This window comes from Plecotus auritus (assembly GCF_963455305.1).
Source record: "Plecotus auritus genome assembly, chromosome: 7".
In the NCBI taxonomy this organism is placed as follows: Eukaryota; Metazoa; Chordata; class Mammalia; order Chiroptera; family Vespertilionidae; genus Plecotus; species Plecotus auritus.
The window spans coordinates 177073440-177099987 of NC_137774.1; the positions used below are offsets into that span (position 1 = coordinate 177073440).

The 26548-nt window shown below is 62.2% G+C and overlaps 2 protein-coding genes across 4 annotated transcripts in view; one reads left to right on the forward strand and one right to left on the reverse strand.

Moving 5' to 3' along the window:
* The window catches only part of ARL15 (ARF like GTPase 15), a 226446-nt gene that overhangs the window by 145614 nt on the left and 54284 nt on the right, over nt 1-26548 (reverse strand). For all 3 annotated transcript variants that reach the window (XM_080682514.1, XM_080682513.1, XM_080682515.1), the window contains one exon: nt 8831-8975. In XM_080682514.1, the coding sequence (XP_080538640.1) occupies nt 8831-8975 (145 nt within the window). The remainder of the gene's footprint in view (nt 1-8830; nt 8976-26548) is intronic.
* Nucleotides 26023-26548, forward strand: part of LOC308254609 (uncharacterized protein) — a gene marked incomplete at both ends in the record, with an annotated part of 5419 nt that continues 4893 nt past the window's right edge. Inside the window, 1 exon segment of the mRNA XM_080680853.1 lies at nt 26023-26158. Coding sequence (XP_080536979.1) covers nt 26023-26158 — 136 coding nt within the window.

Consider the following 26548-nt stretch of genomic DNA (forward strand, 5'->3'; position numbering starts at 1 on the left):
GCCACTGCACAGAAAGTCAGCGAGCACGGGGCTCGCTAGGAACCTTCCAGAACCCCTCCCGTGGTTACTGCACGGCACCGGGGCAGCGGATGGTCCATGTGTGCGCGGACACGAGGCGCAGCCGGGGCTGCAGGAAGCCTCTCCGGGGGCCCCTCCCCCTCCCAGGTGGCCTGGGCGAAGGAGGGCCTGCAATCCTGAGCACCAAGCTGGGTGAAGGCCTGAGCGGGCCCTGGCGGTTCCACCCGGGAAGCTCGCGGGAGGGTTTCCAGGGAGTGGCCGGGCCACGTCTGGAGGGCCATGCCACTTGAAGCCACGCCCTCTCCCGGGTCCCAGCGGCTGAGGGGTGCGGGCCCCCAGGCAGCGCTCCGAAGGCCCAGCCCGCTGCGACCCCCCGCGCTGGAAAGGTGAGTCCGACGGCAGGCGTGTCAGCGTTACCGCCCGCCCTGCACCTGCACGGACCTCCCACTAAATCCGCCGCAGAGCACCCGCAGCCGGCCACACCGAGAACACCCCGCGAGCCGCTTCACGGGCCCCGAGGTGCTCCCGCGGCCACTGCACGGTGCTCCGTCCAGGGCCCGAGCGCGGCCTCCCGGAGAGGTGACCGCCACCCGCACGGCCTCCCGCGGGCGTCTACGGTCGCGCTGCGGTCACGAATGCTTCAGGGTGGAGCCTGGGCGATCCGGAGAGGCAGGAGAAGAAGCAGTCCTTCCGTTGGGTCCTTCCCCGTGTCGGCAGGGTGACCGAGAGTGAAAGGTTCGAGCCCACGTGGGGTTCCCAGCAGGGCAGTCGGGAGGCGACAGCCTCAGGTGGGCGGTGCTTCCTGGGAGGGTGAGGCCAGCCAGGGGAGCAGGGGGTGAACAGTTGGGAGGGACGCCAAGGTCCGGCCCCCGATGCGTGCTGGCGGGAGCCGAGCGCTGGACGCTCCGTAGCTCTGGCTCCGCGGCGAACGCCAGGTTCAAATGCGGCTGCTGGACCCCCTGACTTGGAGAAACGGACTGACTCCCCTGCACCTCAGTGTCCCCATCTGTACTCGAGAGTGGACGGCCCTCAGAGCTATCGGTGTGTGTGTTTAAATGAGCAAACCCGGAAAGCCAGAAACCAGCGGTCAGCAAGCGGCTCGTGGACGCCCTCCCCCGAGCCCACGCGTGGCCTCGGCGCGGGCAGCTCAGGACAGCGGCGGGGAGACCGGACCCGCCGTGGCCGCCATCAGGCCAACGCTGGGCGAGGGCTTCGGCCACCACGCCTGCAGGCTCCCCCCGTGGCCCCCTCCCTCGCCGGCCCGCAGCTCTGCGGTGTGGGACGAGGGTCCGGTGAGATCCTTCTATGACTTCAGCGTCACGGACGGAAACCTGCGCCACGGGCGCTTCGAGAACACGGTCCGCGTGCAGATACCGGCATCTCCCTTTCTGACGCCTCCTTACGTGGCCTCACGCACGTGCCCTGAACACGAACGTCTCTAGGATGCCTCCTTCGAATGTTTATCGGATCCTCATCTCTTTCCAGCGACCGTTTTCCATCTTCACTGAATGACATGCTGTTGGCAACGTGTCGGGTGCAGTAACCTATTCCCCAAAAAGATGTTTGCAATCCTCTTCCATTCCCAGTGTGACTGCTCTTCAGGTGTCCTTCCCGTCACATCAGTCTATCGTCTGAAGCCGGCACCGTCCGTGCCTCTGGGTTTAAAAAAAGCAGCTATTGCCAGAACCGGTGTGGCTCAGTGGATAGAGCGTCGGCCTGCGGACTGAAGGGTCCCGGGTTCGATTCCGGTCAAGGGCACGTACCTTGGTTGCGGGCACATCCCCAGTAGGAGGTGTGCAGGAGGCAGCCGATCGATGTTTCTCTCTCATTGATGTTTCTCACTCTCTATCCCTCTCCCTTCCTCTCTGTAAAAAATCAATAAAATATATATATTTTTTAAAAAAAGCAGCTATTTCTGTAACCACGGCTTCCCAAGGCCTTGTGTCAACCAAGGCCCGCGCGGCAGCCAGGGATGCGCTGGCCAGGGCTCCCGTTCGCTTCCGGACCCACGTGCGAGCGAGCTGCCCAATGCTTCTCCCTCCACCTCCAGGGCCTGCTCTCCGGAGGGGTCCTCGGCTCTCTGCGTTCTGACAATGTAAGTACCTTTTTTTTAAACGATGTCAAAGGTAAATGATGGCTGATGGTAACAATCCAATGAAGTGTAGATTCCCTTTCCTCCGAAGAAAAAGCAGGGGTTCTCGCCTCGCCAAAACGGGACGGGCCATGTTTCCATGTTAAGAAACCAGTTCTTAAGGTGGATTCTCCTTCCAGCCGGTGCAAGCGCTCCCGACAAACATTCACTCTGACTGGCGTGGTACCCTCCACACGTCATAGAGGAATGATCTTCGAGAGCAGAACGCCCCACGATCCGGCCATGCTGACAAAGCATGTTGTTTTTATGTTCTTCTACGGTTTTCTATTCAAGACCAGTCTTGCATGCTTTCGCTTGAACAACACACGTCCATTTCATCTTCCCCTGTCGACGACTGGAACGGTTATAGATTGGGAAACATATTCGACCGAGGTTCCACGTTGTAATTAACACACTCCCGTGCGGCGGGACATTTAAATTACTTCGAAGTTTCTGTTGCGTGAAACGTTGCAGAGAATCACTTCGTGCCTGTGGCGTTTTGAAATTACACGCTCGAAATGAACTCTCAGTGGCCCTGCTACTACGGCAAAGAATGAGAACGCTTCAGTAAGCTGTGACTTACATGAGCAACTGCTTCCCAAGAAGAAGGACAGGGACACCATGGCCAACACCACCACCACGAGCGCGTGGCCACCGCCGCCGCCCTCCCCGCAGCCTGGGGTCGCAAAGAAACAAATGTGGTAAATTTAGGTCTAAAACTAACATGTTCTTGTTTATTCTCCAGTAGAGTTGAGTTTGGGGTCAAGTTAAACATTTCCCATGTATTTGTCTGCCACTAATTCTTTCTGTGAGTTACCTTTTTGTGACTTGGCGTAATTGATCAATTAGAATTCAGGGGCCCTCAAACGACGGCCCGCGGGCCACATGCGGCCCGCCGAGGACATGGATCCGGCCCGCCGGGGGCCGCTGCCTGTCCTGCTTAGCAGCCGACTCATCCTGGGCCCGCAGTGCACATAGGAATTTGTTCATAGTTTTTTGTTTTTTTTAAACTATAGTCCGGCCCTCCAACTGTCGGAGGGACAGTGAACTGGCCCCCGTTTAAAAAGTTTGAGGACCCCTGAATTAGATCCTAGACCAGCCGTGGGCAAACTACGGCCCGCGGGCCGGATCTGGCCCGTTCGGCTGTTCTATCCGGCCCGCGGAGCCGAAAGAGCGGAGGGTTCTCTTGCTCTCCCCTCCGCTCCTTTACGTTGAATTTATATTAGTTCACACAAACACTCCATCCATGCTTTTGTTCCGGCCCTCCGGTCCAGTTTAAGAACCCATTGTGGCCCTCGAGCCAAAAAGTTTGCCCACCCATCCTAGACGCTGTGTACACGTGTGACTGAATTCCCAGCGGGGCACCCGGGCCCTCGCGGGAGGCACGGATTTCTCAGCCGCGTGTCTGAAGTTCAGTCCGGTAACTCTGAGCCTGTGTGCCGCTGAGCTCCTGACCTCTTCCTTCCTGATTACCCCCCGGAGGCCCCGGCATCTCTCCTCCATCCTCCACACTGAACGCTCCCCGCGTGGCTTCCCGACATCCTGCACCCTCTCCGGGCGGCCTTCCGTGCCGCGGGGCGTGGCCTTTGTCCTTCAGCTACACACACCGGCTGTGAACATGGCAAGAACCTGGGACCGAGCTGGAGCACGCCGGCGACGCCACGCTGACAGGCTGTGGGGGGGCCGCCAATGGCTGGAATCGGCCAGCAGGGTCCTGCTCGGCAGCCCCCTCCACCTCCACCCGCTCTGTATCTCCAACGGATGTGTCTCCAACCTCCGGCCCGCCTGCCGCAGCCAGCCAACAAGCACCCACACCTCCCTTCTCCCCTCCATCCCCACTCACGCCATCGCTTCCCGCCATCCAGCCACAGAACGAACGGGTGTGTCCTTCAGGAACTGGTCTGGGGGGAAAGGTTGCTCCACTTTATAGATACATATAATTTATCGATGTCAGAGAGGAAGGGAGAGTGAGCGGGAAACATCAGTGATGAGAGAGAATCATGGAGCGGCTGCCTCCTGCACGCCCCCTACTGGGGATCGGAGCCCACAACCCGGGCATGTGCCCTTGACCGGAATTGAACCTGGGAGCCGTCCGTCGGCAGGCGGACGCTGTATCCACGGAGCCACACCGACGAGGGCTCACTTTTATTCTTTGTGTGGAACACGTGAGTATTTTACTTGGTCCTACAAACCAGCCTCCACCTGACCCCCTAACACACATACACTTAAAGCCGTCAAATGTGTTGGCATAAAGTTGCTTGTTATATTCTAGATCCCTTTTAGTATTTATAGAATCTAACTTAATGTAACCGCTCTTCATTCCGACACTGTTAACTAGTGTCTTCTTTTTTTTTTTTTTTAATATATTTTATTGACATTTTACAGGGAGGAAGGGAGAGGGATAGAGAGCTAGAAACATCGATGAGAGAGAAACATCGATCAGCTGCCTCCTGCACACCTCCCACTGGGGATGTGCCCGCAACCAAGGTACATGCCCTTGACCGGAATCGAACCCGGGACCCTTCAGTCCACAGGCCAACGCTCTATCCACCGAGCCAAACCGGTTTCGGCAACTAGTGTCTTCTTAGATCCCTTTTCCTGATCAACTTGGCTAGTTCTGTGATTATACTGAGCTTCTCAAAGGACCAGCTTTGCGTTCCAATGGTTTTTCTCTACTGCTCTCCTACTTGACTGGTTTCCACTTTGACCTTTACGGTTTCTGTCCTTCTTACTCTAGGCTTAACCCACTCTGCTCTTTCCCTTCCTACAGCAGGAGCTGGGGTCCCGCAGGGAGGCCCTGCTTCTCTCCTGCCGTCCGTGCCGCAGAGGCAGCCCACAGGGCCGGGTGAACGGTGTTTTCGTTCCGTGCCAAATGCTTGATCATCTGCCTTTGGACGCCTTCGTTGATCCCTGGCTTATGCAGACGTGACTTCGTTCCCAAATATTTGAGGATTTTCCCAGAGATCTGCTGGGTTCTGACTTCTGGTTCCATTCCACTGTGGCCTGCGGGCAGGTTCAGTGTGATCCGTGTCCTTTTAAGCATCGTGAGACTTGCTCGATGTCCACGTGCGTGTTCCGTGTGGCCTGAAGAAGCCTCTGCTGCCGCTGCGGGGGAGGAGGGGGTGGGGGGGTGCCCTGCGGGTAGGCCAGCCTGGCCCACAGCCCACCGGCTGGTTTCCTTCCCCCATGTTCCATCCATCCATGCTTCAGCCAAAGCGCTGAAACCTCCGACCGCATCTGTGGGTTTGTCCACTTCCCTCTTGACTGCTGTCAGTTTCTTCGTCGTCTACGTGAAGTTGCTATTAGATATGCAAATGTCCAGCATGCTATGCCCTCTTGGTTAAATGGTCTCTGCATCATCTCTATATATAAAGGCCTAAGAGACCATTACATCGGGTCAACCAAACGACCGATCGACCAGCTGGTACCTATGATGCACACTAACCACCAGGGGGCAGACGCTCAACGCAGGAGCTGCCCCCAGGGGTCAGTGTGCTCCCACAGCCAACCTCCCACGGCCGGCCAACCTCCCGTGGTCCCTCCCCCACCCCAGACTGGACTAGATGCCCTGATCGGCCCCAGTCGCCGGACAGGCTGAGGGACCCCACCCGTGCACAAATTCGTGCACCGGGCCTCTAGTTTTAAATAAACTTCCGTATCCTCGGAATTCTTCTCCGCAGAATAAAATCTTCTCCTGCAACGTCTAATCTGCCATTCATTCTATTCGGTGCATAATTCATCTCAGATATTGTAGAATTTTATACCTGGGTGAGCCAGGCCCTGTTCCCTGCGGCCTGTCAGACGGCTCTTCCCCTCCCTCTGAGCTTCCTCACGTGCATGCACTGAATACCTTTTCTTTTAAGTTGATTTTAGAGGGAGGGAGGGAGGGAGAAACATCAGTGTGAGAGAGAAACAGTGGCTGCTTCCTGCACGTGCCCCAACGGCATCGAATCTGCAACCTGGGCCTGTGCCCTGACCAGGATCTGAACCAGCCACCTTTCCCTGTAACAGACGATGCTCCAACCACCCGAGCCACACGGGCCAGGGTGGAATACCTCAGGATACTCCAGGGAGACCTCTGCCGGTCTCTCCTCTCCTGTACCGTGTCCTGTGAACTCAGCTGCCTCGGCCTCCCCTCCCAGCTCCCCTGGCCCGTGCAGGGAGCCCCCCGAGCCCCCCTCAGCTCCCGCTAGACCTGTGCCGCAGCCGGGACTCCCCAGGGCAACGAGCTGGGCAAACGTGGGCCCGTCTAGTTTGTTTCTCATCTCTCAGGAATAACTCACCATTTTTTATTTTTGTTTGTTTGTTTTTAGGGAGAGTGGAAGAGAGCAGGAGAGACAGAGAGAAACATCGATGTGAGAGAAACACATTGAATGGTTGTCTCCTGCACATGCCCTGACCAGGGCCAGGGCCGGGGAGGAGCCTGCAACCCGGGTACGTGCCCTTGACGGGAATCAAACCCGGGACCCTTCGGTCCACGGGCCAACACTCTAGCCCAGCCGTGGGCAAACTACGGCCTGCTGTTCTATCCGGCCGAAAGAGCCGAGGGTTCTCTTGCTCTCCCCTCCGCTCCTTCACCAGCAGCAGTGTTAACATGGCAACGTCGGGAAACACGGCCGCAGCTCCTTCTTCTGAGCGGGCGGATTTATATCCCCCATCCAGTAGAAGGAACAACCTCTCCATCTTCCAGAGGCTCCTTGTAATGCCCGCGGACACGTCCCCCGACATCACCCTGGGAATGCGGAGACACGTCATCGTGGTGATGTAGGGAGACACGCCCCTGGAGAGCACAGTATCAGAGCATTAGCTAAAAAGGGGACCAACAACACTGTTCCCACTGAAGCTGATGTTTTAAAGACCAAAAACCTTTCAACCCAGTCTACATTGCCATCTACATCTACGTCCCGGGCATCATTTGGAAGTTGCACTAAAGAAAATGTTTAATTTACTGTTGACACATTTTGTTCTTTTCTATTTGTTTTAGTTTTAAATTATTTTATTATATTTAAGTTTAATTTGAAAGGCTTTTGTACCTTTCCTTTGTTAGGCAATTTTATTTTGCCTTTGCCATCTTCAATACAAGGTATGTTATTGTGCTATGATTCCTCCATTTTTTGAAGTTTCAAATTATAATAATTAGTGTTTACATTCTTCTTGTTAAAATGTTTGAAATGAATAAAACTATTGAAATAAAAAAAAAAGACCGTACCCTTTTATGTAATGATGTTTACTTTAAATTTATATTAGTTCACACAAACACTCCATCCATGCTTTTGTTCCGGCCCTCCGGTCCAGTTTAAGAACCCATTGTGGCCCTCGAGTCAAAAAGTTTGCCCACCCCTGCTCTAGCCACTGACCCCAACCGGCTAGGGCGACTCACCGTTTTTTAAAAAATATTTTTATGGAATTTATTGGGTCTCTATGGGTTAATGACATGGCAGAGGTTTCACGTGTCCCGTTCCATCCTATGCCATCGGCCGAAGTCTCTCTCCTTCCACCACCGGTGTCTCCTCTCCACACCTTCCCCCGGGAACCGTTTTCCCAGAACGGGAACAACCTCGCCGGCTGGCCCGCACTGTCTTGAAAACGGGTTATCCACTGTGGGTTTCTGTTGTGTGTGTTCAGGGACGGCAGGTGGAGGGAAACCCAGTTCGCAGACTCAGATCCTGCCCTCAAGTCACTCACCGCTTTCTCACGCATTTCAGTGCCTCCTTCTCCCCTGACTGCCCCCCCCGCCCCCCCCGCACACCTCCATCCACCTGCGCGCTGATGGGGCACCTCTCCCGCAAAAACAATGCCCTTCGCACGACCTTCTCTGCTTCTGTCCACCTTCTCGAGGAGGAATCGCGGTGCGATGTTGGCCAAGGGGCCGGAGAGTGAGGACAGTCCCTGCCTCGTCCCCTCCGCTTGCTCACCACCCATCAGGCCTCCGGCTCGTTCCCACGCTGACCCTGTCCTGACACTTCCACCATCCGTCACTCACGGCCACACCGTCCCCACGGGCAACGGCCCTCTCACCCCTTGGACTCAGCCTGTACGTTCAGCTCTGGCCCCGAGCCCCCTGTTCGTAGCTGACGTGCACAGCTGGCCCGCCTGCCCGGTTGGACTCCCGTCTCACGCAGGCGCCAGCGTGGATGCTGCCGGGGCAGTGACAGTGCCCGTGTTGTTCGCTGGCACGGCCTCAGCGCCCGCCTCAGGGGCAGCCACACCACGGGCACCTGATAAACGCAGGGAACGAACCGACAGCCTCCCGCCTTCCCCGCCAACGTCTCGCCCGTCAGCTCCTCCCGAGGGCTCTGTGCGCCCCTCCCAGCCTGGCCCCCCGCTGTCCTCTCTCCCTCACTCTCCTTTCCCGCTTCGGGTCAGCGTGGCGAGGACGCCCCTGGGGAGGGCAACAGCGCCAGGTCAGCCCCGACACCGGGGGCCTCCCGGGCTCAGGGTCACCTGCAGCGGCTTTCCCGAGCGGGACGCCCTCGTGGCGCTGAAATGACCACCGAGAGGGACAGAGGGGCGCCGAGCAAGGGCCCTAACGCCCTCACGTCTGTTCCAGCGCCAGAGGGAGCGGCTGAAAGTAACACAGCTAAACAGAAACCCGTAGCCGCCCGCGGGGCCACCGTCGGGGCGGGGTGGGGGGCGGGGGAGAGGGGCGAGGGGCGGGGGAGGGGGCGGGGGGGCACTCACCGGTGGTGGACACGATGTGCTCGGGGCTCTCGCTGCAGAGCCGGGACAGCAGGCTGGTCTTGCCGGAGCCCGTGAGGCCTATGCAGACGAGGTCATACTCGGGGCGCGCGGGCGGGGGTCCCTTGCAGCACAGCGCTCGGAAACACTGCGGAGGAAGCGGCAGCTCGTGAGGCGGGGCGCGGACGGGCCGCAGCAGCAGATGGCTCTAAGGAGCCGTTCACCAGCCGGCCTGCTGCTTAGGGGGGGGGCGGGATCCAGAGCGGAGGACAGCACCGGAACCACACACCAGTTTCCACCCCAGAGCGACGCGGACGCGCCGTCCCGCTCCCTCCCGAGCGGCAGGTGCGCCGAGGGGCGTGGCCCCACCACGGGGCCCCCCCAGGACCGCACCCTGAACCTGCCCGCGAGGACGTCCTGCAGAGCCAGTGGGGGAGACGCTGGGCACCTGCCTGGTCTCTGACCCCAGTGTCTCCGGGTCCAACAGCGGCTGTGCATGTCCCTGCTTACGGACGATGAAGACACACGATCCATGTGCATATACGTCTGTTGCGGGTGCATGCATGCTCTGTGTGTGAGATGTGTGTGTGCATGCATGTTGATGTATGTGTGTGTGCATGTGTGTGTGTATGATGTATGTATTCCCCCAAAGAGCACCCCTTGTGGCGGGGACAGGGGTTTCATGCTCAGCAGCAGAGACAGGGCCCGGATCCGCAGAGGGGCGGCCTCTGAGACCGAAGGGGAGAGAGGCTGAGCCGAGCCGCCTGGGCCCACGTGGCCCCAGCCTGCCCGTGGCCATCCCCCGCCGGAGCCGCTCACGTCCCGGTCTTAAAAGTTAGCGCATGTGTCTGGCCATCAGAGTTAAAGAGACTCAAACCCGAGACCCTCATCTATTCCTAGCGGCCCAGGACATCCGGGCTTCTCATCCTGGAACTAGGTCCAGGGGGTGAGTGTGGGGGTTTTTGCTGTTTCCTTTTTAACGAAGAACCTCAGAAAGGAAGCTAAGTAGAAAGTCACCGTCTTTATTTTTAAGATGCAATTCTTCTCTCGTCTGCCGAAGCGGAATATCTAATTTTTAAACGGCAACTTTCGCGATGACGGAATCACCCGGTAAAACCGGCAGGAAGTCCCCAGGCGTGACCGCCGGTGCTGAGAGCCACGCTCATCCGCATCTTCACGAGCACTCGGACCAGGGCTCCGCCTGCTTCGTCCCAGGCCTCGCCCTCGCCTTCTCCAACGAGCAAAGAGAGACCAATGCAGCCGAGAGCGAACGAGATAGTCACACCCTCCTCATTCAGCCTCTTCCACGTTCACCGTCTGAACGGACGCCCCTAAGCTAAAGCAGGGCCTGCAAATGTCAGCACGGTTCACGGTCCTCACGCAGGGCCTTCCCGGGTGCGTGCGCTGAGCCCGGGAACGAGGCCCTTTAAGAGCGGGGCCCGGAGACCTTGGAGGTGTCGGTGTCACCTGACCCCCCGCAGGTGCCCTGCTCTCGGCGGGCGCCGTGGGCTCTGGGCGGGGAGTCTCGGAACAGCCGGGAGGAAACAAGCTCATCCAACTGGAACGGTCCCTACTGGTCTCTCCCTGGCAGTCCCACAGCAGAGCATCCTCTCACTTAAACTCCAGGCTCCGAGGGGACGGTGCTCGGTCCCGCCTCCCGCACATCCCTCAGCCACCGGCTCCTGTCACCCTGCCGGCCGGCCTTGGCCACTCCCGCCCCTCCGGCCGAGGGCCTCCGCTCAGCCACTGCCTCCGGGAAGGGCGGGGAGGGACACTGTCTGTTGGCTACCCGTGCCCTCGGAGCGTCTCCTCCCACTCCAACCACCTCCCAAATGCCGCCGTGACCGTCCCACCGCCCGTCCAGGCCCTCCCGTGACGGAGGGTGTTCCCGCGGCCCAGGGCTGTCCGGGTGCAGCCGGCTCCTTATCCAGGCAGACACCCTCTTCATGGCCAGCCTTTCCTGGCGTCTCTGGCCCCCCAGGCTGGCCCAGGGGCCACACGAGACAACGCCCGGAATCTCGGGAAAGCACCTCAGCAGCCCTGGGCGCCTGAAACGTAACTCATGACAGTTGTTATGATTTTCCCACCAGACCCCTGGCCCCACGCCCATCGCGTGCGCAGTTCCCGACGGCCTCTCGCTCGCGCCACGCCATCCAAGGGGCCGGGCCTCGGACTGCACCCCTGTCCCCCACCTCCCCTGCCGGCTCCCCACCGCCCCTCAGAATTCAGCGCAACGACCGCTTCTCCAGGAAGACTTCCCACGGCCTCTGTCTGACTGGGATGGCCTTCGCCGGGCGCCACCAGCACCTGCCCTGGCCCACGGTCCCGACACTCACCATCCGCCCAGTGCCGTGGCCGGCAGCCTGTCCTTCCCTGGGCCTGGGCACCTGACCCAACGGTGGGACGCCTCATCCGACGGTGGGACCTGCTCTCTGACACGGCCCCTCCACGCGGCGGGATGGCTGCGCAGCGATGGGGCACACGGCCCCTCCACGCGGCGGGATGGCTGCGCAGCGATGGGGCACACGGCCCCTCCACGCGGCGGGATGGCTGCGCAGCGATGGGGCACACGGCCTCCACACGGTGGGATGGCTGCCCCGCGGTCGGGCACACGGCCCCTCCACGCGGCGGGATGGCTGCCCCGCGGTCGGGCACACGGCCCCTCCACGCGGCGGGATGGCTGCGCAGCGATGGGGCACACGGCCCCTCCACGCGGTAGGATGGCTGCCCCGTGATGGGGCACACGGCCTCCACGCGTGGGATGGCTGCCCCGCGATGGGGCACACGGCCTCCACGCGTGGGATGGCTGCCCTGTGATGGGGCACACAGCCTCCACGCGTGGGATGGCTGCCCCGCAGTCGGGCACGGCCTTCATGACGTGCAAGGCGGGACGAGCCTGAAACGGAGCCGACTGCCCCTGGAGAAGTCGCCTGGCCCGTGCTTCCCGGTTGAGAAGCACAGGTAGCGCGGAGGAGTGCCGGGAGTGAGGCCGAGACGCTGTCTACTGGGAGCTCGGCCCACCGCTCAGCGGTGAGTAGATGTGAGCACATCACGACTCCTATTACCACGTCCCCAGCTTCTTCACTGAAGCGGGGACCCTGCCCGACGGCCGGGCTCAGTGGTGGGGCGTCGATCTGTGCACCGGGAGGTCGCTGGTTCCACTCCCAGACAGGGCACATGCCCGGATTGAGAGCTCCATCCCCAGTGGGGGGCGTGCAGGAGGCAGCAGCAGATCAATACTGATGTTTCTCTCTCATCAATGTTGCTATCTCTCTCTTCCTCTCCTTTCCTCTCTCTCTCTCTAAAAAAAAAAAAAAATCAATAAAAAACATTTTTAAGAAATAAAGTGTTTTCCTAGAGGAAACTGATGTTGGTGACCACCGATCAGGCTTCCCCTCAAGTGGACAGTAAGGGGGCTCCGGGCGTGGCTTTATCTGTTGCCTGTGCACCTAAGGTCTAACAGGGGTGGGCAAACTTTGTGACTCGAGGGCCACAATGGGTTCTTAAACTGGACCGGAGGGCCGGAACAAAAGCATGGATGGAGTGTTTGTGTGAACTAATATAAATTCAAAGTAAAGGAGCGGAGGGGAGAGCAAGAGAACCGGATAGAACAGCCGGATCCGGCCCGCGGGCCGCAGTTTGCCCACGGCTGCAGGACGACGCACGGACGGCCATGGCAGCTGATGGCCCGCGCAGTCCCTCGAGGGCTGTAAGGGGAACGGCTAACGGGCTGGAGACGCCGAGAGGAGAAACCGCTTTTCGCCGTGACTGGCCCCCCACAGCGACCCCGGGCCCCTCGGAGGAGGGCGCCCTGCGATGGCTGCGCAGCCCAAAGCCACACGTGCACCCCAAGTCCGGGGCTCTCCCTGCCCACAAAGCGGACAAGGACGAATGTGCGCAGGGTGCGCCCAGAGCCGGGGCCAGAGCCCCCCGGACACACTAGCTCGCCTCACCCGTCGCACACGTGCCAGACGGAGCCCCACGGCCGAGCCTGTCCCGGCGGCGAGGAGAGGCGGAGCGGGCAGCTGGGGCCGGGCCTGCTCCTCGCTCCCGGGCTGCGGCTCATGAAAGACACACGTCCCCGTCCCCCCCCGCTCCCCAGGCCGAGTGCAGCGCGAGGGCCGGGCACAGACGCACGGCTCTCCTCCGGGTCCTCTGAGGCGCCCACTGATCCTGCCAGCTCCTGACACGCCTCGAAAGTAAAACGCCGGCGAACATCATCTCCCGTCCCCTCCGAAGGTCAAAGGGCGCATGGATCTAGCTTGTGTTGTAAATGCTTTTCCTGGGGCTTCATTTTATTCCCGGGATTAAAAAAAAGCAGGCCCCAGTGCTTTCCAGGGCTCCTCAAACTTTTTAAACAGGGGGCCAGTTCACTGTCCCTCAGACCATTGGAGGGCCGGACTATAGTTTAAAAAAAAACTATGAACAAATTCCTATGCGCACTGCGGGCCCGGGACGCGTCGGCTGCTAAGCAGGACAGGCAGCGGCACCCGGCGGGCCGGATGGGGCCCGCGGGCCGCCGTTTGAGGACGCCTGCTCTAGAAGCTGCCCCGAACAAGTGCGAACGGGCAGTGGGAAAGGCTCTACGACAAGTCTAAGCCACTTCCATTTGGAGAATTAAATCGATGTCTGTGTTTGTCAAGAGTCAACCGAACGGCGACGTGTGTTCCTGTGATAATGGCACGCGTCACAGCGAGGGAGACTAGGCAAACCCGACAGATTCAAGTTCCCGTCCACAGCCACGGGCACGGACGACGGAAATCAATGACAGAGGACAGCGATGGTCACCAGGCGCCCCTCAACGGCTCCACCCGCTCCACGGATTCCCACGGAGCCCTGCAGGCACCCCACCCCCACCCCCACCCCCCACCCCCAATTCCGGGAAAGGGGCACGCAGGCTGGCCGGCCTCGCCGCCTGCAGAGGGCCGTCCGGTCAGAAAAGCGAGAGAAGACCCTGAACAAGGGACCGTCATTGCACGAAAAAGAGGGTTTTATTTTATTTCATCGTATTTCCGCGGGGGTGTCGTTTCTATGTGAGTGGATGCCGTCTGGGATAGTTGAAGATTCTGAGAAATGGGTATTTTTATTGGGCGGTTTTTCTCACGAAGAGAAGCTCCTTGCGTTTTTAGAACCGGTTTCGTGGTTACTGAACGCGTTGGGGTGACGCTGGTCAAGGAGACTGCGTGGGTTTCAACGTGCGGTTCTGTGACGCGTCATCTGTTCGTGGTGTCGTGTGGTCAGCCCCCAGTCCAGTCTCCCCCCCTCACCATCATCCCCCTTCACCCTCTCCGCCCCTCCCCTGCCCCTTAGTTTATTCTTTGAGAGAGAAACGCCCAGGACATCAGAACCCGACCCCAGCGGCGAGTGGCCACCGGTCAGCGGACCAACGCGGAGCCGAGCACGCGGAGGGAGGGGGGCAGTGCCCACCGCCCCGAGAAGCTCCGGAGTCCACGGTGGCCGAGGTCCCTTCAAAGGGGGGGAAGCCGGGGCTACACACGGGAGGATCAGTGCGGAGCCCCTGAGAGAAGGCCTTAGGGTCCTAGCCCCGTCCTCCACTTCCCACCCCGTCCAGCTGCCCGGGCCCTGCTGGGGGCTGTCCACTCTCCCGGGGCGGGCGGACGGGCACCGTCCTGCACTGAGGTCGCCGGGCACACGTTCGGGGCCCTGTGTGCGGAAAGAGGAGCTAAATGCACTGTAGTGCGGTGACACCGAGAGCCGGGTCCCTCCCCACCCCCCCCCCGGGGCCCACGCTCAGGGGGCCGGGCTCACATTCGCCAGGGGCAGCGGCGGAGGTGCCACGTGGGAGCCCCTGACCAGCCCGAGAGAAAACCCGAAGCTGTGATGGGGTTCTTCTCCAAGAAAACGGCCCAATGCCGCGGGGAGAGCAGCAGACACCGCACACAGCGAGCTCGGGATCCCCGCCGCCTGCTGTCAGAGGCCAGGGGCAGGGGGGCGGCTGTCAGAGGCCAGGGGCAGGGGGGCGGCTGCCAGAGGCCAGGGGCAGGCGGGGTGGCTGTCAGAGGCCAGGGGCAGGCGGGGTGGCTGTCAGAGGCCAGGGGCAGGCGGGCGGCGGAGGAAGAGGCCAGGGGCAGGCGGGGTGGCTGTCAGAGGCCAGGGGCAGGCGGGGTGGCTGTCAGAGGCCAGGGGCAGGCGGGGTGGCTGTCAGAGGCCAGGGGCAGGCGGGGTGGCTGTCAGAGGCCAGGGGCAGGCGGGGTGGCTGTCAGAGGCCAGGGGCAGGCGGGCGGCTGTCAGAGGCCAGGGGCAGGCGGGCGGCGGAGGAAGAGGCCAGGGGCAGGCGGGGTGGCTGTCAGAGGCCAGGGGCAGGCGGGGCGGCTGTCAGAGGCCAGGGGCAGGCGGGCGGCGGAGGAAGAGGCCAGGGGCAGGCGGGGTGGCTGTCAGAGGCCAGGGGCAGGCGGGCGGCGGAGGAAGAGGCCAGGGGCAGGCGGGCGGCTGTCAGAGGCCAGGGGCAGGCGGGCGGCGGAGGAAGAGGCCAGGGGCAGGAGGGCGGCTGTCAGAGGCCAGGGGCAGGCGGGCGGCTGTCAGAGGCCAGGGGCAGGCGGGCGGCGGAGGAAGAGGCCAGGGGCAGGCGGGCGGTGGAGGAAGAGGCCAGGGGCAGGCGGGGTGGCTGTCAGAGGCCAGGGGCAGGCGGGGTGGCTGTCAGAGGCCAGGGGCAGGCGGGGTGGCTGTCAGAGGCCAGGGGCAGGCGGGCGGCGGAGGAAGAGGCCAGGGGCAGGCGGGCGGCGGAGGAAGAGGCCAGGGGCAGGCGGGGCGGCTGTCAGAGGCCAGGGGCAGGCGGGCAGTGGAAGAAGAGGCCAGGGGCAGGCGGGCAGTGGAGGAAGAGGCCAGGGGCAGGCGGGCTGTGGAGGAAGAGGCCAGGGGCAGGCGGGCTGTGGAGGAAGAGGCCAGGGGCAGGCGGGCAGTGGAGGAAGAGGCCAGGGGCAGGCGGGCGGCGGAGGAAGAGGCCAGGGGCAGGCGGGCGGCGGAGGAAGAGGCCAGGGGCAGGCGGGCAGTGGAGGAAGAGGCCAGGGGCAGGCGGGCGGCGGAGGAAGAGGCCAGGGGCAGGCGGGCGGCGGAGGAAGAGGCCAGGGGCAGGCGGGCTGTGGAGGAAGAGGCCAGGGGCAGGCGGGCGGCGGAGGAAGAGGCCAGGGGCAGGCGGGCAGTGGAGGAAGAGGCCAGGGGCAGGCGGGCCCTGGAGGAAGAGGCCAGGGGCGGGCGGGCGGCAGAGAAAGAGGCCAGGGGCAGGCGGGCGGCGGAGGAAGAGGCCAGGGGCAGGCGGGCGGGGAAGGAAGAGGCCAGGGGCAGGCGGGCGGCGGAGGAAGAGGCCAGGGGCAGGCGGGCGGTGGAGGAAGAGGCCAGGGGCAGGCGGGCGGCTGTCAGAGGCCAGGGGCAGGCGGGCGGCGGAGGAAGAGGCCAGGGGCAGGCGGGCAGTGGAGGAAGAGGCCAGGGGCAGGCGGGCCCTGGAGGAAGAGGCCAGGGGCGGGCGGGCGGCAGAGATAGAGGCCAGGGGCAGGCGGGCGGCTATCAGAGGCCAGGGGCAGGCGGGCGGCGGAGGAAGAGGCCAGGGGCAGGCGGGGTGGCTGTCAGAGGCCAGGGGCAGGCGGGCGGTGGAGGAAGAGGCCAGGGGCAGGCGGGGTGGCTGTCAGAGGCCAGGGGCAGGCGGGCGGCGGAGGAAGAGGCCAGGGGCAGGCGGGGTGGCTGTCAGAGGCCAGGGGCAGGCGGGGTGGCTGTCAGAGGCCAGGGGCAGGCGGGCGGCGGAGGAAGAGGCCTGGGGCAGGCGGGCGGCGGAGGAAGAGGCCAGGGGCAGGCGGGCGGCGGAGGAAGAGGCCAGGGGCAGGCGGGCGGCGGAGGAAGAGGCCAGGGGCAGGCGGGCGGCGGAGGAAGAGGCCAGGGGCAGGCGGGCGGGCAGTGGAGGAAGAGGCCAGGGGCAGGCGGGCGGCGGAGGAAGAGGCCAGGGGCAGGCGGGCGGCGGAGGAAGAGGCCAGTCCAGATCCGTAGCAGAAGCAAAGCAGCCTGGGCCCAGGCCCGCAGGTGGGAACCTGCGTCGAGGTGTCACCGGTGTGGAAGCGCCCACGTAAAGGAAGACACTGCCTTCGGGAAAGGAGAAAAGTAACAGCCACAACACACACACAGGCGGAAACAGCGGGAAATAAGGAAACGGAGTTTAAAACGCAGTGAAGGACGAGGAAGGCCATTTAAGAAGATCTCCCAGAAAACGGGACCGAAGTCCCAGCGATGACGAGTGACAGAGACCGGGGGGTCCCGCCAGGACAGCCATCGCGGGGCGAGGAAACGTCAGGGGGTTCACAGGCCTCGGGGGCCTGAGCGTTGGGGCTGACGGGGTCCAGCACACTCAGCCTCAGAAACAGTCACACGGCAACGGAGCTGCGCCCTTTCAGACCGGAGCTCCCGATGGGACTAAACACACACACACATACACACACACACACACACACACACACAACGAAACGTCGCCGCCGAGAACAAAGCCCCGACACACGGGCTCAGGGTCAATACAGACCCGTCTGGAGGGCGCGACCAGAGCTGACAGCCACGAGCCGCCCTCAGAGGACGGGACCCATCGCTTCCAGCCAGAGCGCCGCACCAGCCGGACCATCAGCCCTGCGGCCCGTCAGCACCGTGTCCGACACTGCCTCGCTGCGCCTCGCTGTGCCCTGGCGTAGGGGAAGGCAGGGCCACAGGGTCCCGCAGGAGGAGGGGGGGTCCCCGCAGGAGGAGGGGTGTCCCCGCAGAAGGAGGGGAGGGTCCTCGCAGGAGGAGGGGGGTCCCCACAGGAGGAGGGGGGTCCCCACAGGAGGAGGGGGGTCCCCACAGGAGAGGGGGTCCCTGCAGGGGCGGGGGTCCCTGCAGGAGGAGAGGGGAGGGGGTGCCTGCAGGAGGAGAGGAGGTCCCCGTAGGAGGAGGGGAGGGGGTCCCCGCAGGAGGAGGGAGGTCCCCGCAGGAGAAGGGGGTCCCCGCAGGAGGAGGGAGGTCCCCGTAGGAGGAGGGGGACTCTGGGCTGATAACTCAGGGGCTTCGGGGCCATGGCCGGGGGCGGCCGACAGCAGCGGTGCAGATGTGACACTGGGAGGCGTCCCGGGAGATGTAGGGACGGACTGCAGGCCGCGCGTCTGGAAGGACTTCACGAGGAGACGGACACCCTGGGGGAGCCGGTGGGAAGCGAACCGATGGGAAGGTGGCAACCAGCAGGGACCGATCACCGCAGGGAACGGGCGAGTGGGAGGAAGGGCCGTCCCGGCAGGGCGAACACGGCCACCATGGACAGCGCGGATCGAGGCAGCTGTGAGCCGCGGAGCTCCCCAAATCACGGACCCATCACACGGACGGGCCGGGGCGCTCGAGGAGGGCGAGAGGGCGGTTACGGGACAGGGCCGGAGAGATGGCAGCGGGTGACAGGTACTACCCACCCGGGAGCGGCGACAGGCGGCCACAGAGGCGCGTTACTTCGGCGATGATGGTGTTTCCCCCAAAAAGTGCTCAACAGCTGCGGGCAAGCTTTTTGACTCGAGGGCCACAATGGGTTCTTAAACTGGACCGGAGGGCCGGAACAAAAGCATGGATGGAGTGTTTGTGTGAACTAATATAAACTCAAAGTAAAGGAGCGGAGGGGAGAGCAAGAGAACCCTCCGCTCTTTCGGCTCCGCGGGCCGGATAGAACAGCCGAGCGGGCCGGATCCGGCCCGCGGGCCGTAGTTTGCCCACGGCTGCGCTAACCCCTGAGAAACTGGCCAGGGCTTCTTTCCATCTTTTATTGATTCATAACCGACCTTTCCCCTCAAAGAAGAGAAGCAGCTATCCTTTTCTTACATTACAATTTTCTCTTAAAAACAGAAAGACACAGCGAGGGAGCGTGCTTTCCAGAATAACCAAGCGAGTTCCTTGAAAAGGGAAGAAAGGGAGTCGGCGGTAAACAGAAGATGACTTGTTCTCTGTGTCTCCGTATTTAGCTTGAACACAAGAGCCGCGTGTCTGTTCCTTCACGCCGCTCACGCGCTCCAGCAGGCCGGCGAGGCGGGCCACGGAAGCGGATTCAGGGAACCAGCCGCCCCGTCCCTGGGGGGCACCTGCTGAGAAGCGGGGGCGTCGGAAGGCACCCACTCCCGAGCGGGGCCAGCTCCTGTGGCACGGGCACGGCGGTCGTCAAACCCCAATCCAGGGAACGCTGTGTCTCACGAGCGACCATGGCTCAGGAGAGGCGAGACCAGAACGAAGCCACGCGGCCGGGCACGGCGTCAGAGTGACAGCGCCGGGTCCCGGGCACATGGCCGCCTCCCGTCGCCCCGCATTCCCGCGGCCAGAGGCTCCCGGCCGCTTGGCACACAGCGAAGGGAGCCGGTCTCACCGGACTCCCGGCTGCACTCCCCGGCGGCGTCCTCTGCTTTCCTGGCGCCCAGCTCGTCGGCCACGCGGAGATCGAGGGACAGAAAGCAGCGTGAGGGGGACGGCCACTCCGTGGCTCCGCCGGCAGCTCCCGGAAAGCGGGGCTGTAACGGGCGGTCAGGAATCGGGACGAGCACGTGGTTGGTCCTCGGGCCCGACTCGGATGGAGCAAGAGCACCCTCCCCGTGCCTCGGTTTCCCCAGCTGGGAGAGGGCGGCTGCCCGGTGAGACGCCCCGTCAGGCCTGACGTTCTCAAGCTCCAACGTGCTGCGCCTCCGCCAGGCCCGCGGTCCGATTGAGCGAAGCCCGCAGCTCCGGGTGCGGGGTGCCACCTGAACCAGAGGCGCCGGCGCCCCGCGGGGCCCCCAGCACACCGCCCTGCGCTGGCCAAGAGCACGTTGCTAGGACACCGCACGCCCCCGGCCCTCCCACCCTACGACGACACACGTGTGGGGAGGGTAGTTAACTTTTTAAAACACTATAAACGTGTCTTGTAAAACTTATACGGTTCCTTACAACACACTTAGAAGAGTTCTCAAGTCAAAACGGCAACGGCTGTCGCTAGACGACTACGTTGGGGTGCTCCCCGCCACCCCGCCACCCCGCCGCCCCGCCGCGGTCCTGAGGAAGCTGCGGAGGCGACGAGGCCGGGACACACTGACAGCTGAGCGTGTCCTTCCGGGACACCTGCTGGTTCCACGCCCACGTCACGGGCGTGTCCTTCTGGGACACCTGCTGGTTCCACGCCCACGTCACGGGCGTGTCCTTCTGGGACACCTGCTGGTTCCACGCCCACATCACGGGCGTGTCCTTCTGGGACACCTGCTGGTTCCACGCCCACATCACGGGCGTGTCCTTCCGGGACACCTGCTGGTTCCACGCCCACGTCACGGGCGCGTGTCCTTCCGGGACACCTGCTGGTTCCACGCCCACGTCACAGGCACATGTCCTTCTGGAACATCTGCTGGTTCCACGCCCACGTCACGGGCGCGTGTCCTTCCGGGACACCGGCTGGTTCCACACCCACGTCACGGGCACGTGTCCTTCCGGGACACCGGCTGGTTCCACACCCACGTCACGGGCACGTGTCCTTCCGGGACACCGGCTGGTTCCACGCCCACGTCACGGGCGCGTGTCCTTCCGGGACACCGGCTGGTTCCACGCCCACGTCACGGGCGCGTGTCCTTCCGGGACACCTGCTGGTTCCACGCCCACGTCACGGGCGCGTGTCCTTCTGGAACATCTGCTGGTTCCACGCCCACGTCACGGGCGCGTGTCCTTCCGGGACACCAGCTGGTTCCACACCCACGTCACGGGCACGTGTCCTTCCGGGACACCGGCTGGTTCCACGCCCACGTCACGGGCGCGTGTCCTTCCGGGACACAGGCTGGTTCCACGCCCACGTCACGGGCACATGTCCTTCTGGAACACAGGCTGGTTCCACGCCCACGTCACGGGCGCGTGTCCTTCCGGGACACAGGCTGGTTCCACGCCCACGTCACGGGCACATGTCCTTCTGGAACACAGGCTGGTTCCACGCCCACGTCACGGGCGCGTGTCCTTCCGGGACACAGGCTGGTTCCACGCCCACGTCACGGGCACATGTCCTTCTGGAACATCTGCTGGTTCCACGCCCACGTCACGGGCGCGTCCAATTCCCTCCCCGAGTTGGTCGGAGTCCATGGAAAGGGGACACCCCCGCCACGTGAACGCTCGGACATCAAAGGAATTCGTGCAGGAAACTTGGTCCAATCTAGCGCTTGGCTGTCAATACGTAGACTCCGACGAGGGCGAAACGGAAAGCCCGCCTCTTTATTATGTTGGCAAAGATGTAATTTGTAGATATTTAATTTAATTAGCTGAGCGCAAACCACAGCATTTTTTGTTACAACTGGTAAAACACACCTGCCGCTACATCTGCACACCCACGAGGGGGGCAGACGTGGGTTCATAGTTCATTCTGGCCTTATTGTTTAGTAATGGTGGTATTATTTTCCACGCAACCACCCCTGTGTATGAGCCAGGGGCCTTTAAAAGGGCCGCGGCCCGGCAGGCGTGGCTCCATGGTTGAGCATCTACCTACAAACCAGGAGGTCAGGGTTCGATTCCAGGCAGGGCACACGCCCGGGGTGTGGGCTCCATCCCCAGTGTGGGGCGTGCGGGAGGCAGCCGATCCATGATTCTCTCATTGTTGTTTCTCCCTCTCCCTCTCCCTTCCTCTCTGAAATCAACAAAAATATAAAAAACAATAAAAGGGGCCCAAAGAAGAGGCTATTTAAGGGTTACTGTCCTGGCCAGAGCACCAGTGCTTAGAGGGGTGTCAGGGAGGGGAAGGGGGAAGGATGGTGGGGAGGAAGAGGGGTGGCGGGGAGGAGGAGGGGTGTCAGGGTGGGGAAGGGGGAAGGATGGTGGGGAGGAGGAGGGGTGGCGGGGAGGGGGAGGGGTGTCAGGGTGGGGAAGGGGGAAGGGTGGTGGGGAGGGGGAGGGGTGTCAGGGTGGGGAAGGGGAAAGGGTGGTGGGGAGGGGGAGGGGTGGCAGGGAAGGGGGAGGGGTGTCAGGGTGGGGAAGGGGGAAGGATGGTGGGGAGGAGGAGGGGTGGCGGGGAGGGGGAGGGGTGTCAGGGAGGGGAAGGGGGAAAGATGGTGGGGAGGGGGAGGGGTGGCAGGGAAGGGGAGGGGCAGCAGCGAGGGCAGCAGGCGGAGATGCAGGGGCTGCGGGGTGGCAGGAGGCCGTAGGTCCAGTGTGCCTGTCATAGAGCTTCACTCAGTGACAGCCACCCCTGGGTGTGCCCATCTCTGGGGAGACCATCCCCGGGTGTGCCCATCCCCGGGTGTGCCCGTCCCGGGTGTGCCCGTCCCCAGGTGTGCCCGTCCCGGGTGTGCCCGTCCCCAGGTGTGCCCATCCCCGGGTGTGCCCGTCCCCGGGTGTGCCCGTCCCCGGGTGTGCCCGTCCCCGGGTGTGCCCCGGGTGTGCCCGTCCCCGGGTGTGCCCGTCCCCGGGTGTGCCCGTCCTGGGTGTGCCCGTCCTGGGTGTGCCCGTCCCCGGTGAGGCCACAGGAGCAGGAAGATGGCCTGTGAGTGACCGTCCTGCGGGACTTTGCCGGCAATGGACCAGGAGAGCTCTCCATGCTGACACACCAAGGGGGCCGCAGGGGGTCCCCGAATGCCCCCCCCTCTGCTGCCTCCTTGGCCACAGGGCGTCTGGGCCCTCCAGCGGGTCGCTTCTCCGCCCTCCCCAGGGAGCAACTGCAGAGGCGCCTCCGCAGAGGGCAACGTGCGAACAGCCTGCTGGACCCACCCAGGCCAAGGACGCCCTGAACGGCAGCGACTGGGAATGCGGGGCTGGGGTCAGGTTATTTATTTATTTATTCTGCGCCCTCCTGCCCCCCTCCACCTGCCCCCCTCCACGCAGGCAGGCCGGGCCTGGCCGCAGAGGAGCTGACCCCGAGGGGCAGGAGGCAGATCAAAGGCGAGGCCGGAGGGGGAGACACAGCCCCAGGGCGCGGCCCCCCGCTGGCAGAGGTCACCCCAGCCTGGACAGATCGCATCACCCCGGGGGCGACATGAAAGGGGAGGGCAGCGCCCACAGGCGTGGCTCTCCTCCGCGGGCACAGGGGAGCCGGCCGCCCTTCCTCTCCTGCGCTGCGCGGGGGTGGGTGGGAGGCCTCCCTGATCAATAGCTCCCGGCAGCCGCCCGCTAATGCCTTTATATTTCCCTTTTCATTCAGAAACAGCCCCATTCAGCCCCAGGTCCGTCCTCGGCTCTTTTTCTAGCTGAGCGATTCGGAGCGAGGTGCGGGGGAAGACAGACACTCGGCGCGTAAATCTCCGCGCCCCTGACGGCCCGGCGGGCCATTACCATAAATCTGACAAACGCTAATTTGATGGGTGGCGGTATCTGTCTGCCGCGCGCAGTCTAGACAGGCTATTGAGGCCCGGAACGCGGCTGTCTGCTGGGGAAGGCCATCTGGATGCGGCGGGAGCGACCCGCGCCTTTCAGGCGGATCAAAGCGCATGCTAATGCGCCCGCAGTCACACACACACACAAATGCGCTGGGCACCAGGCAGCCGGCTGGGGAGGAAGCCCCAGGCCCCTGCGCGGGGCTGCGTGCAGGGAGGGGGGGGAGGGGGACGGGGCGGACTGCTCAGGCGCTGGGCTTGCAGGGCAGGAGGCCCCATTGTACAGCAAAGGCTCCTGCCGCACTGGGCAGGGTGCCCGTGGGGTGACCTTGGTCATTACCTGTCCCAGCCGGGCGGGGCGGGGGCGGGCCGCGGGCGGCGCAGGAGGGGCCGGGGAAGGAGGCCCCCGGTGCAGCAGACCCAGCAGGCAGAGAGGTGGCCATGGCACTAGACTTGGACCACCCTTCTCACTCACGCGCGGGGCGGCGACGGAGGAGGGGCCCCTAACCTTTAAGTGCGTCACGCAGCAGAGCAGCCGGCTGTGCGCAGAACGCAAACAAGGCCCCTCTCCGCCCGGTCCGGCAGCCGGAGAGACAGGAAGGAGGGCGCCTGTGTGAGTCCAGGGAGAACCCCGACTCCCCAGGACGCAGCAGCCGAGGAACAGGGTCCCGGGGAGTCCACACGCTGCTCCTTCAGGCCTGGAGCTGCCCGCCGCCTGGCTCAGGGGCTGAGCGTCGACCTGTGAACCGGGAGGTCACGGTTCCACTCGGGTCAGGGCACAGGCCCGGGTTGCGGACTCGATTGTCAGTGGGGGCGAGCAGGAGCAGCCGTGGGTGATTCTCTCTCATCACTGATGTTTCTCTCTCTCTTTCTCCCTCCCCCTTCCTCTCTGAAATCAATAAAAACATTTCAAAAAACCAAAACCCGGAAGCTACGCCTGTGAAACGTTATCAGCAGTGACGGCAACCGCCCCCCCCCCCCTGGGGCTGCGCTCAGCCCACACCCAGCGGCCCCAGAGACGAGCCTTCCCACACAGGCCGCCCCCCACGGCCTCCCCACAACCCCCACCGGTGCGCTTCTGCGAGAAACCTGGATTTACTGGCGTCTCAGCTGGTCTCCGATGGGAGGACATCATGAAACCAGCTTATGAACTTGTCATTATACACTCATCTGTTTGCTGAGACGCGGAACGTGTTCTGTCGCAGCTGTGTCACCAGCTCCCACCGACACAGCTCGTCTTACAGGGGTTGCACAGCCGTTTCTACGTGTGTGTGTCTGTGAATGTACGCACACGCACACACACGCTCACACATCAAGGGGCCTTTAACACGCACTCATCACGACACGGGTGACCACGGTCAGAAGGCCTGTCGAGAACCCACGCTCGCCCTGGAGCTCCAGCGGCCACAGGCTGGGGGGTCTGCCGTGAACCCCAAGTTCCTGTGGCCCAGGGGCTGCTGGTGGGGCCCCCATGGCTGAGCATAAAACAGCTGGAACAGAGCCTTCTACCCAGACGGCGTCTCTCTCTCCACTCTACCTGCTCATGCTTTAGAAGTAAGTGAGAATAAATCATTATTGTCCAGTTTTTAAAGTGCCTGGAAGTTAAAAAACAAAAACAAAAAAAAACCAGATTAACTGTAAATTCAACCGCTTTACAACTCCAGATACAATTGCAATTTGAAGATAAGAGAATGTGCCTGGCCGGCGTGGCTCAGGGGTGGAGCATCGACCTATGAACCAGGAGGTCACAGTTCGATTCCCAGTCGGGGCACATGCCCAGATTGCGGCGCGATCCCCACTGTGGGGCGTGCAGGAGGCAGCTGATGCATGATTCTCTCTCATCATGGATGTTTCTGTCTCTCTCTCCCTCCTCCTCTAAAATCAATAAAATATATATATTTTTTTAAATGAGAAAATGTAAGGTAAAAAGTTAAGCCATTGTTTTCTTAAAGTGCAGTTCAATTTGAAGACTTCTCCGGAACTAAAAGAAAACATGTTTTTCTTTTAGTTCACAAAAGAAAACGTATTTTTCTTCTCAAATTGACTATTAATAACATAGTGCTTGTTTCTTTGAAAAAGGGGGAAATTACTGATTACGCCCTCTCAAAGTATAACAAATCTCCCGTGGAAATATCTTAAAGTAAGAGAAGTGCAGGCACCACGTTAACCGCCAATCCAAAGCACAGGCCTCCGTTCTAAACGGTGAGCGCCCGTTGTGACTCGGGGTGAGTGTAAGGCGAGCTCGCGATCACAGCCTAACCGGGTCGCAGGGAACAGGGGTGCAGCCCACGCTCCCGGACCGCATGTGTGCGTAGGGAAACGGCAGAAAACCTCACGTGAACAGGACCGATGCTTCCCCGCAGCCAGCCTCGTCCCCGGACTCCCAGAGCAATCGCAGCTGCAAGGCCATCGGCTGTCCGCGTCCACAGAGAAAGTCAGCACACGCCGTAGCTGAGCGAGACGGAACGGGCTTCCTCGCCAGGCGCACGCCCGGGCCCGCGGGGATCCAAAGGAAAACGTACCCCAGCCGGCTGGGGTGATCCGCCCCCGCCATGCACTCTCACCCCGGCGAAATAAAGGGGGTGGAGGGCGGGATCGAAACAAATAAGTGAAACGTTATAGCTGTTCTTGCTCGCCATCTCACACGTTCCCATAAACTGTTTTTACAAGTAGGATTAAAAGCCTGCACGCGGGACACAGCAACCGACACCTGAAAGCCATGTCTAGCAGTCCTGGCTTCCTTTCAGGCTGCGGTATAATTCCGTCAGTTTAGGAGGAGTGGGGGGGAGGGGGATCCCCCAAACATTGCTTAATGCAGCTAATGAAGCATTTTCACCATCAGGCTGGGGATGGGATGGGATGGGATGGGGTGGGAGGCCGCCTTTGCAGGGACGTACAATGCTGCAGTGGAACGGTACTGCCATCTACTGGCGGCTGCGGGGCAGTGCCCGCAACGTCCCCTGCAGCTCCTTGCCTACAGCTGGCCACTCACTGTCCCGGGGCTGCGAGAAATCAGAAAACAAGATCATCCAGAGTTTTCCCTGAGCCTTTAAAAAGGCAGTATCTTGCCCCGGCCGGGGTTGCTCAGTGGACAGAGCGTCGGACGGCAGACCGAAGGGTCCCGGGTTCGATTCCTGTCAAGGGCACATGCCTAGGGTGCAGGATCCTCCCGGGCCCCGGCCCTGGTCAGGGCACGTGCGGGAGGCCACCAATGGATGTGTTTCTCTCACATCCATGTTTCTCTCTGTCTTTCCTCCTCTTCCACTCTCCGTGAAACTCAATGGAAAAAAGTCCTCGGGCGAGGATTAACAAAATAAATGAAAAGACAGTATCTTCTCCTTTTCCTTTCAGTGTGTGAAGAGGAGTGAATTTTCTGTTTGTTTGTTTGGCTTTTTGACCGTTTAAAACATGCTGGCCAGAGGAT